At 48.0% G+C, this 12,395-nt stretch overlaps 1 protein-coding gene across 1 annotated transcript in view; it reads left to right on the plus strand.

Annotated features, from left to right (window-relative positions):
* Positions 1-12,395, plus strand: part of LOC110295000 (cilia- and flagella-associated protein 337-like) — a 118,045-nt gene that overhangs the window by 90,371 nt on the left and 15,279 nt on the right. Inside the window, exons 21-25 of the mRNA XM_085836353.1 lie at positions 6,684-6,779; positions 8,659-8,717; positions 9,586-9,727; positions 10,664-10,703; positions 11,846-11,934. Coding sequence (XP_085692479.1) covers positions 6,684-6,779; positions 8,659-8,717; positions 9,586-9,727; positions 10,664-10,703; positions 11,846-11,934 — 426 coding nt within the window. The remainder of the gene's footprint in view (positions 1-6,683; positions 6,780-8,658; positions 8,718-9,585; positions 9,728-10,663; positions 10,704-11,845; positions 11,935-12,395) is intronic.

Raw genomic sequence — 12,395 nt, forward strand, 5'->3', positions numbered from 1 at the left:
GGGGCAGGTTCCATAGCCTCTGTACACAGACCCTCCTTAAAGGAGTCTCCATTCTGGACCATGACCTGCTGGGGAGGGCCTGGCCTTGTGTCGTGTCCGTCCCTCCCCTGCTTCCTGTCCATGCCATGTCTGTCCCTGTTCTCTTCCCTGTCAAAAGTCCAGCCCACAGAAGTCTATCTCGGTATCTTTGAGGTCTTTATCTGCTCCCAACCTGTAGGCTGGACCACTGAGCCCTGCGGCTATGTTGGCACCCCTTTCCTTTCCCACTTTTTCTCTCTATCACCATCCACTGGCCACATGCATCTTCCACCTAGCTACTAAACCTTCTCCCCCAGCTCAGCCCATGCAGCACCCCCTCAATGTCTCATCCGACTGGAAGATCTCCATGCTCTACCCATCCCCTGCCTCCTCTGGTGGCCTGTGACCCACAGATCTCCAACCTCAATCCTTCCTTACTACTTGTCTTAGTCAGGGTTTCTATTCCTGCACAAACATCATGACCAAGAAGCAAGTTGGGGAGGAAAGGGTTTATTCGGCTTACACTTCCATGCTGCTGTTCATCACCAAAGGAAGTCAGGACTGGAACTCAGACAGGTCAGGGAGCAGAAGCTGATGCAGAGGCCATGGAGGGATGTTCTTTACTGGCTTGCCTCCCCTGGCTTGCTCAGCCTGCTCTCTTATAGAACCCAAGACTACCAGCCCAGGGATGGTCCCACCCACAAGGGGCCTTTCCCCTTTGATCACTAATTGAGAAAATGCCTTACAGTTGGATCTCATGGAGGCATTTCCTCAACTGAAACTCCTTTCTCTGTGATAACTCCAGCTGTGTCAAGTTGACACAAAAATAGCCAGTACAATTGACCCCTTGTCAACTTGACACACAAACACATCACTAGTAAGCCTCAACCCTTACATTCTTATTCATCCCCAAGATCTAAATAACTTTAAAAGTCCCACAGTCTTTACATATTCTTAAAATTTCAATCTCTTTAAAATATACATCTCTTTTAAAATCCAAAGTCTTTTTACAATTAAAAGTCTCTTAACTGTGGGTTCCACTAAAACAGTTTCTTCCTTCAAGGGGGAAAATATCAGGGCACAGTCACAATCAAAGCAAAAATCAATCTCTAACCGTCCAACGTCTGGGATCCAACTCATGATCTTCTGGGCTCCTCCAAGGGCTTGGGTCACTTCTCCAGCCATGCCCTTTGTAGCACACACGTCGTCCTCTGGGCTCCAGATGCCTGTACTCCACTGCTGCTGCTGCTCTTGGTGGTCATCTCATGGTACTGGCATCTCCAAAACACTGCATGACCCCTTCAGTCCTGGGCCTTCAATTGCAACTGAGGCTGCACCTTCACCAATGGCCTTCCATGGCCTCTCACAGTGCCGAGCCTCAGCTCCTCTGCATGACCCCTTCATGCCTTCAAAACCAGTACCACCTGGGTGACCCTTACACATTACCAAGTCCCACTGCAGAAGGAGTACAACCTTGCCTATCTCTGGAACACAGCCTCTTTGTGCTTTCAGAAAACACTTCCCAGAAGATGTCACCTCAACGATGCTGGTCTCTTCTTAATCACCGCTAATTTCTTAGCTCCAGCTAACCAGCATCAATAGTCCCAGTAATGCAAAGTTTTTGCTTTAGTAGTTCTGGTATCTTGTTAATCACAGCTGATTCTTCAGCCCCAGCTAACCAGAACTACAAAATCTTCACAATAAAAACAGCAATGGCCCTGAAGAGAGTCTTTAATTTTCCCTCTGAAATTTCACAAACCAGGCCTCCATCTTCTGCACTGTTCTCAGCATTATCTTCCAAGCTCCTACACAACATCTGACAGAGCTCTTAACAATGAATGGATCTTCAAGCCCAAAGTTCCAAAGTCCTTCCACAGTCCTCCCCAAAACATGGTCAGGTTGTCACAGGAATACCCCACTCTGCTGGTACCAATTTGTCTTAGTCAGGGTTTCTATTCCTGCACAAACATCATGACCAAGAAGCAAGTTGGGGAGGAAAGGGTTTATTCGGCTTACACTTCCATGCTGCTGTTCATCACCAAAGGAAGTCAGGACTGGAACTCAGACAGGTCAGGGAGCAGAAGCTGATGCAGAGGCCATGGAGGGATGTTCTTTACTGGCTTGCCTCCCCTGGCTTGCTCAGCCTGCTCTCTTATAGAACCCAAGACTACCAGCCCAGGGATGGTCCCACCCACAAGGGGCCTTTCCCCTTTGATCACTAATTGAGAAAATGCCTTACAGTTGGATCTCATGGAGGCATTTCCTCAACTGAAACTCCTTTCTCTGTGATAACTCCAGCTGTGTCAAGTTGACACAAAAATAGCCAGTACACTACTTAAGCATTCAACTGCAAAACTTTACTACCACTTGCCAATTTTTTGGGGAGAGGCTGGCTCTGTTTCTTCAGGGTCTTCTCTGTCTGCTATCTCCTAATGATCGTGGTCATCAAAACAATAATGGGGTGCCCCAGCCATAGTTGAGATGTCTTCTGGTCTTACTGCTGGGTGTGCAGGGCTGGGACATTGGCTATAGCCTGTTGTTAAACAGGCTTCCTCCCTTCCCCTGCCCGCTTAGCGGGCCAAGCCCTTCCTTCTCAAGCAGCAGCTGTCTGCTTTGGAGCCACAGGAAAGGAGATGACACAGAATGCTGGTTGTTTTGGCATAGAATGAGGAAGGTCTTTCATTTCCTGAGGCCCAAGCTACAAATCCTTAGCGAACCACGAGAGATGATTAAATCCCTTGCTTTAGGCATTTAAAAACAAAACACACAAAAACTCGGAATCATTTAGCCAGAAAATACTTCTGAGCTGTTCCTAGATGCATTAGGCTCTGAGAAGTGATGTCAGAGGTATAAGATCTTAAGGGGCTTCTGGTCCTAATGCAGAGGCAAGCTGTGGGTAGCCAGCGAGTTAAAAAAAAAATAATAATAATGGTTAAGTCACGTGGTCGGCTTGAGTGCCACCTGGAGGGGATAGGCGGTGGAGCCTCTGGCAACCTTGGCATCAGAATGGAACTCTGACCTGCAGACTCATCACCAAGTCAGCTCCTGATCCCCATTTCTCCACTTGTTAAAAAAAAAGTTATTCTCCGAAGCTCTCTCTGAGAACACCGAACTGTTTCTTTTGTGTGTGTTTGTCGTTTTTAGTCTTTAGGGAGGAAAGGGATGGGCATTCGTGGCATTCCAGAAGTTTAGTTTCTTTGCCATTAAAATGAAAATAAAGTCACGGGCTTAGGATGTGAGGCTGACGCTTCAGGAAGCAATTCTGATGCAAAACCCTGTTTGCAGAAATGATCGCTGCTCTAGGTTACTGTAGACTGCAAGCAGTCTCATTTTGAAAATCTCTTTTGTTACAGGAACACAAACCCAGCCATCACCACAATAACACTTCCGCAAGGTAGAATTTTCACACACACACATATACACACACAGAGGCACATACACATGCACACTGCACACACACATGCACTTGCCCTCTCCTGTGCACACGCACACAGGCGCACACGCAGGCACATACACACACGGTGTGCATGCCCTTCCATGAAGGAGTAACCTGGCTGCTTCTTGACAGTCATACCAAAGCTCAGTGGCCTTTCTCACATGGCCTTGATGAAGGGGATGCCATCTTGCATGCAGAACCACTGTTCTCTCTGGGAAAAGGCTTTGCAAAGCTGGAGGGGGTGAAGTCTTTATTCTGCTGACTCATCTCACTAAGGTTTCTGCTCCATTCTTCCGCCCAAAGGGGATTGCTAATTCCTCTTCCACACCAAAAAGAATTTGACTGTGAGAGAAACCAGGGGATCCCAACCAGGCCAAAGTTCAATAAAGTCAGCCCATCTGAGACAGAGGAGGTTTATATAGGAAAGCAGTTGACACCCACTGGTTGGCTCTGCCATCAGCCATTTTCCCATAAGCTGATTTTATCTACTGCTCACACTGACCCGGAGAGACAGGCAGTGTCTGCCTGCTTGCATCAACAGGAGGCTGACACTTGAGAATTAAACAGGACTCATCATTAACAGCTGCCATAGGCTGAGGAACTTTGAGAGAGGTGCTTTGGGGTCATTAATACCTTCAGCCTTCACATCAAGGTTTATGTAGGAGACTCATGTGGTCTCTGCTGTGAGGGAGAAGGTCATCTCCACGTGATAGATGGGCATAGCTGAGGTGTTGTGCAGGGATGCACTTCTGAACCAGACATGGGTAAGGAAGAGGCTGGCACACCTTTGTGCCTCTGTAGCCATCCCTGGGATAAACACAAGCAGAAAACCAGAGAGGTCACCTTTATGACCTCTCAAAGACCCACTTCCTAATACTCTTATATTGAATATTGGGGAGCTGTAAGCATTCCTTTATATGTAGCTGCTCATTCCCTCTCTGAGGCCCCCACCCCGGCCTGGCTTGGAAGGGTCATGGAAGGACTGTGCTTTTCTCATAATATTCTTTATGTCTCTTGAGTTTCATTTACTAAGAGGCACCGAGGGAGTAGGGATAAAGAGTCCCAAACACTGGCAGATGTGGGAACTTAGAGATGTAGAGCTAGGCTAGTTTATTTGGGAATTGGCCGTGTCCATTGAGTCCTGGTTTAATGGCCATCTCCTCTACAGTGTCTTCTCTGCCTAGTCCATCTTCCAAGAGCCAGCGCCAACATAGTCCATGTGAGATACCTTCCCTGGCTCTGTCCCTTCCTGAACACACCATCAGCATTCTGTCCATTGCTTGGGAGTTTTCCTTAGCTTACTTTTGGGTCTCTGCTGCTGCTTGTCTTAAACTTGAAATGTGGCCTTATCCATAAGACATATGTTGCCCTGCTAATTAAGGTCAAAGTCTTACCATTGTCAAAATTGCCTTCTCCTCTCCATGCAAAATGGCAGACTTGCTTTACCAATAGGGTTTCTCTTTCTCTGACTTAGTCTGGAGAACTCAAACAACCCCTCCCCACCCTGGCCCACCCCACCTTCCACATACATATGTACATACATACATACATACCTTCAGAATGTCACATAGCCTTGGTTAAGATTACAGATTCAACTTTCTCCAGATAACCTAGAACCTGAGATCCCCAGAACGTCTTCCCATAGTGTCTTAGCCTTCAGTCAATGACCTATGCCCACCCTGGATGTTCCTACCCCCTCCCCCAAAACTATATAACCCTTGAATCACCCCAAGTAAAGTTGATCTGTCTCCCTGAAGCTGGTCCCGGTATGCTGTCATTACAATACATACTCACAGGGCTCCTGAACACCCTATCCCTGACACCCTACCACACCCGACCCCCATCCATCCTCTCTGCTTCATTTGCACGCACACACACACACACACACTCTCATTGGCCAATATCAGCTACCAATCCACAGGGGGCAGGGAGGGTCACAGACATGCTTAGATGTAAATGAAAAGTAAACAAACAAACAAACAAAAAGAATGGTGATCTTTAGGTCTTCAACAAAGCTTCCCATTTGCTTAACTATGAATCTTCCCTTCTGGCAGCAACCAGTATCACCACTGTATGGGTGAAGGTATGAGCTTAATCAAAGGTTAAATAAAAGTTGCTCAACCAGGAACACTTTGGGAGAAGCATCTGTGCATCCTGGGCTGTAATGCCCACCCTGACCCCACGGGCTTGGCTGTCTATGCTGCCTAGGTTTCTCAGACCTCTCAGCCTCTCTCTGTAGCTCATGCCACATTCCCATTCCTTGTCTCTCCAAGTCCTAGTGTTGGGGGGCAGGGGTTCGGAGTGCCCATAGGCTGCTGGAGCCATCATCTGAAAGAAAATAAAACTTTAGACCTGTGATTCATGTAATTTATGTCAAATAGCCCAAAGAGTTGTTTGTGAGCTTTGAAACCTGGGGCTGAGAACATAGCAGAACAGGCCAGGACATGCCCAGGTAGGCCCGTCGTCCTGAGGCTGCTTGGCCATAAAGATAAAGAGAATGACAAGTCCGGAATGGCCCTGCGCCTCCCTATCTCTCGCCCTTCTGACCTAAGTTAAATGTTAACCAGATGCTCTGCTGTTACCTCCATCTGCATGTACAGTCTGCTGATGTTTAAATGAACCAATCATGTGAAACCGCACCAATTCCTTCCCCAGCCCCAGACTCTTTTTCTATAAAAACCCCTAGCTTTCAAGCCTCGTGGTCGAATCCACTGCCTCCTGTGTGAGATACGTTTCGACCTGGAGCTCCGCCATTAAACTACCTCGTGTATTTACATCAAGACAGTCTGTTTGTGATTCTTGGGTGCATACCGAATTGGGAATTGAGTGGGGGTTTCCCCACTAGGTTCTTTCACATCCTTCTATCCCTGGATGGGTTCTTACTCAAGGAGATCACGTATCCCTGTTGGCTTTTCAAATGCTGCTGGGGGCAGCTACATGTGTGAGAGAGAGCTGAATGTGTGTTGGAGAAAGGAAGAGTGAGCAGGTGAGAAAAAGAGAGACAGAGAAGCACATGTGTGCATCTGCAGCTGGGAGGCGAGGGGGGAAGAGTGAGAGAGAGAGAGAGAGAGAGAGAGAGGTACACTTGAGCACATGCAGAGGTAGGGGGATCGAGAAAGAGACCGAAAGAGGCAGGGAGACAGACAGACAGAGATAGGGTGCAGTGATGGGATGGGTCCAGGCAGGGAGATTGTGAAAATAAGCTAACACACCTGCCTTTCATTTCCAGGCCCAGATAGAAGTGTTTCCCAGCTCGTCTTTCTAAAGACACGGCTGACAAAGTTGGATTCAGCATCTGCTTCCCTCATCAGCAATGGGCCCAGAGGTGAGGTCTCTTCTGAGATGAGGTCATCCCGGGTCCAGGTTGGGTGAGGAAATCCCCACCCCACCCCAAGTGGCACAATCTACCTCTGCTATTTAATCGCCAGCCTTAGAGATCCCAGGCTAACATCCCAATCTGCTCCAACCGGAGCCTACCCTACAGGAGGGCAGCCATATAGCTAGGATGCCAGCCCATTCGTCCTCCAAATCAAGTCTCTCTGCCCTGCTGTTCCTACAGCCTGCTGGGCCCCAGGCCACCATCAGGGGAGATTGACCTCAGCTGTCTATCCCAAACAGACCGTGAGGCCCACAGTGACACTGACACCGTTCAATTTGGCCAAATAGAAAAGAGAAACTGACTTAAGGTAGCCACAGGTAGCCTCGCAGAGGAACCAAAGGAGAAAGGCCAGAGGGTCATGTAGTGAAGAGCTAGCAGGGTACTAAGGTCAGCGTGGAGCTGGCAAATCCTTTGGAGAAGGAAGTGAGGGCTCAGCAGGGGCCATTAACAAGCTGGCTGACATTAACCAGGAACATGACCTCCAAGCTTTGACTGTAACAAGTGGGCCCAAATCCAGCCCCCAAAGGTCTAGGATTTTTAGTAAAATCACAAAGGCAGTGGCGATGTTGTCCTGGTAGGGGGCAGGGCTAAGCTGTATATATTTGGTCCCAGGGTGTTTGGTTGGTTGTCACCTGGGGGTGGGGGGAGGGGGCTGCCTTCTACTTGTCTACTTTGTGCCTCTGTAGCCATCCCTGGGATAAACACAAGCAGAAAACCAGAGAGGTCACCTTTATGACCTCTCAAAGACCCACTTCCTAATACTCTTATATTGAATATTGGGGGGCCGTAACCAGGGTGTTTGGTTGGTTGTCACCTGGGGGTGGGGGGGGGGCTGCCTTCTACTTGTCCGGGCCTGACACTGAAGGTCTTTTGACATCAGGTGCTGTTGGGGCTGGGGGGATCTCAGCTGTCTCTGACTCCTTTGATACCCACTCTTATTCTGTCTGCTTTTCCTGAGGGGGCATACACCCCCTCCCCCCAAAGAAGAGGAGGATTCTGTGGCTCTCCCAAGATCTGCTTGGGGTTCCCCACTTCACTTGCTGTCTTGCGTGCGTCCAACTCAACCAGCAAGAACGCTGCAACAGGATCCTTCTGCACACGTTTATTGGGAGAGCTTGACTGTAGAGGCGAAAAGACCCTGAGCCCAGCCCTGGTGCTGCTTTATATCGGCCTAGGAGAGGCGTGTCTCACACCCGGATTGTGTTGTGCTTGGTTGATGCTTACCACCTCATTTGCATTCCTACATCTGATTGGTTACTTTCTCTCTCATCTGTTTGGTTAACTTCTCTCTCTTCTGATTGGTCAATTTCTCTCTCATCTGATTGGTTAATTTCTCTCTTCTGATTGGTCAATTTTGGTTAATTCTCGAAACCTCATCTTGGCAAAAAACTTTCCTGCCTATGTATGCGTGGTGGCCAGCAGAAGCCTGTGCCACTCTGCAACGGCACATGTGGCTTCCCACATTACTGGTGAACCTACATGTAAACCACAGGCAAAAATTGAGGCCACTGGGCCAGGTACACACACACACACACACACACACACACACACAAAACTGGAAGACATTAATTCTCAGCATAGCACATGTTGTACAGTGGGCACCCTCCTCTGCTAAGGTCACCCTGATTAGTGGAGGAGAACCCAGCAAGTCATCAAGGTTAAAACCACTCCCCAATATGATCTTACAGTTCTGACTGAAGAAAATGAACCAAATAAGGAAGAGATGTTTGCCCCTGGTGTGAGACCACAGGGTTGGCCCAGCACATATTCAGAGTTCTTGGGTGGCTGAGCTCTGCCCACTCCTTACCACCTCCCTCTTACCCAGGTTCTGTCTGTTTCTGGAAGCTCTTTAGTGGGTCTGGCCTCGTTGCAAACTTCACTCCGGTAAGTTGGGGGAACAACTGGGTAACCTGGCTATGGATTTGCTTTATTATTGTTGTTGCTTGTTTGCTCCCTGATACTAGCCTAGGCATCCGGATGGCCTGCTAGGTTCCAATTCTTTGCTTTGATATCTTCCTGATAAGGGAAGCCCAGACATATTCCTCAGAGTGGACCAACCGTTGGCCACACACAGACCTCATTCCCTAAGAACCAATCAGTTTAAAAGTCACAGTGTTCTGCCAGTCACATTGTGCCAAGTGGCTGTTGCTCTATTCTACCCCTGAAAACTGTATAAAAACTTGCTGAACGGGCCACCCAGGGTCACCACCTCTCCTTTGGGTGCAGGATGACCCCAGCGTGCTGGAACAATAAATTTCTCTTGCTTTTGCATCAATCCCTGGCTCCATGTGGTTCACTCAGAGGGTCCCTGATAGCTAAGGCTTGTCAGTCGTTTTTTTTTTTTTTTTTTTTTTTTTTTTGGTTTTTCGAGACAGGGTTTCTCTGTGTAGTCTTGGCTGTCCTGGAACTCACTCTGTAGCCCAGGCTGGCCTCGAACTCAGAAATCCGCCTGCCTCTGCTTCCTGAGTGCTGGGATTAAAGGCATGTGCCACCATGCCCGGCTGGCTTGTCAGAGTCTTACCCTGACATGTCTAAGTGGCTGAAGTTGAGTTACTGTTTTTTGTTTGTTTTGCTTTGTTTTGTTTTTTGAGAAGGTAACTCTTCTACTGCTGTCCTGGAACTCACTCTACTACAGACTAGGCTAGCCTTGAACTCATAGAGATCCACCTGCCTCTGGAGTACCGGGACTGAAGGCATCATACACCAGTAGAAGAGTTACCTTCTTATTATTTTTGTCTCTGATATTTCTCAGTCCAGAGAGAAAGCCCAGGTGAGCGGCATGGTGGTGACATCAGGAGACACTCTCGCCTACCTGGCTGACCAGCACGGCTTCATACATGTCTATGACATCCAGGAGTATGGCCTCCAGGGAACAGAGCTGCAGGCTCCCAACAGTACGCAGTGAATTTCTTCCTGTTAAATCCTAGATAAGATTGCTTTGGTTCCTGTGAGATGCTCTTATGGGAAAATTAAATTGTCCCAGTGCAAGGGATTACTCTTAAAGCTCTTAGAAAGTAGAATCGCAGAAACATGGTTTCCTGAAAACATTTGGTGTCAGCAAAGATGCAGGAAAGGGCATCTGTTAGCACCAAACAGGGGGTGATTGCTTGCTGGCAATTGAGGGGCACATTGACAAGCTGTGTCTAATGCTACAAATGGCAATTCCACTTGTAGAGATTTGGCGAAGGAAGTGACAAGTGTCCACAGAGATTTACTTGCAAGATTGTACAAGAACAGGTATTGTTCAGAGAGAGAGAGAGAGAGAGAGAGAGACTGACTACATGAGGACTGGAATTTGTACTTCCAGCATTCATATAAAAGCCAGGTGCAACACACACACACACACACACACACACACACACACATGTCCTCTGTCTCCGAAGAGAATATTGGCAGCCATAATGGCCCACCTGTAATCCCAGCACTCTTGAGTCAGAGACTGAGAACCTCCCAGGGCAAGCTGGCTAGCTACATTAGACTCATCATGCCTCTGTAAATGAAGTGAAGAGAAATGAAAGAGACACCCAACATCAACCTCTGCTCTTTACATCTGTATATCTGTGCCCACATGCTGGCAAACATGCCAGCATACCATGTACACACACACACACAAGATAAGAATCACTGAGGAACGTCATTGTGTAAGCATGTTCCATTGGTCCTATTTCATACTCTTTCAGAGCTGGCATGGGGCAAGGAGGGTATTGCACACAGTAGGTGCTTTGTGCTCACTTAGGGGATTAAAGCAGAAAGACCACCATCCCCGCATCAGTGCCACTTCCAACCGGGCACACATCCTTACCAGACTCCTTTCTCTCTTTTTCACTTAGCCGTGACATCCTGGAGAGCTCATGTCAGCATGGTGACCTCGTGAGTACCATCCTTTTGAAGGGTTCAGTAATCTATAAAAGAAGGAAAGCAAGTGTTTGAGTCTTGGTCACATCAGTCCTTTCTAAATCCCTGTCAGAGGACCAAAGGAGGAAAACAGCATTGCCCTTCTGCTCCGGAGGACAGGAGAGGAACATGGTCCTCCACTTGGAGTGGAAAGGGAGAGGTGTTGGGGGCTGGGCTGCTGCTGCCATGTATTCAAATGCAAATCACCAGATCAAAGGTAGCACCAAATGACTCTGTAAACCTTGCTCATCTTATTCTCTGACTGGTTAAATAAAAATGACCTACAGGCAGTTACTGGGGACAATAGAGGTAGACAGAGCCCAGGCTTGGGGGGTTGGGGCTTGTTCACAGGTAGGAACCTTGCCAGGAGAATGAGAGGGGAGAAGATGGAGAGATCAAGAGATCTCTTTAGATGGGATGGACCAGGAACATCGCTGAGAAATACCCAGTCCAGCATAGAAAAATAGTTCAGGGGTAGTTATCCAGTAATTGTGTTAAAGTTAATTAAATACATTGATAGGACTGTCTTTTTGTTTTGTTTTGTTTTGTTTTTTTTTGTTTTTTGAGACAGGGTTTCTCTGTGTATCCCTGATTGTCCTGGAACTCACTCTGTAGACCAGGCTGACCTCGAACTCAGAAATCCGCCTGCCTCTGCCTCCCAAGTGCTTGGATTAAAGGCATGCGCCACCACTGCTCAGCCAGGACTCTGTCTTGACTATTAGGAAATGTTGGGGGGGGGGGGAATGGGACTGACCAGGTCATAATAAGAACTAATGGAGTTATTAATAACAATTACAAACACACATTGACCTGGTGTTCTTCTGCACATTTATGGAGCTCAGTTGGTCTGGATTCACATGAGGCTTGAGTGAGTAGGGAGAGAGGAAAGAGAGAGAGAGAGAGAGAGAGAGAGAGAGAGAGAATTTTCACTAGTTCATTTTCTGACTGCTGGGGGAGGGGCTGGGAATCTGGAAAGAGCACAGTGTGAGAGGGAGGTGAAGGGAAGACCGGTGTTGTTTAGGAATCAATCCAGCTTCGCTCTTCCTTTCATTCGGATCCGATGTCCCTTTCTGGCAGAGCAGCTCTGACGTATCTCCTTTCCCACTTTACCTTGCTAGCCTGGAGCTGATCCAGGGGGGCAGCATCGTGCTGTCTTCCTCCCTTGACTGCACTGTGCGCCTGTGGAGCCAGGATGGGGCATACATAGGTAAGACCCGCCTCTGCTCAGTTCAGGGCCAAGAAGCCATGGCTCCACGGAGTCGCACATCCGTGGTCACGTGTGTTCGTGTGTCCAGGCCGCCATAGACAGAGTGACGTAGACAGGGTGACTTAATGAAAAGTTACTTCTTCGGAGTTCCAGACTCTAACTCCAGGATGGAGTGAGTCCCCACGTGGCCCGATAAGGAGCTTGCTTGGCTTTCAGGGCACTGGCCTCTTGATCCACACATGATGGAGATAGCTCTTCGCTGTCTCTTATAACAAGAACACTAATAATATTAGGTCTTATGACATTATTTAAAGCCAATTCCCTCACCAGGGTCCCTGTCTCCAAATGTAATCTTTGGGGGAGGGGGTTTAGGCTAGAACCATAAACATTTTGGGGAGCTGTGATTTGGTCTATAACACAACATCAGCTTCTTGTATCCAAAACTGGAAAAATAAAATAAA

Source organism: Mus caroli, unplaced genomic scaffold (assembly GCF_978045245.1).
Source record: "Mus caroli unplaced genomic scaffold, Mus_caroli_1 scaffold_4, whole genome shotgun sequence".
In the NCBI taxonomy this organism is placed as follows: domain Eukaryota; kingdom Metazoa; phylum Chordata; class Mammalia; order Rodentia; family Muridae; genus Mus; species Mus caroli.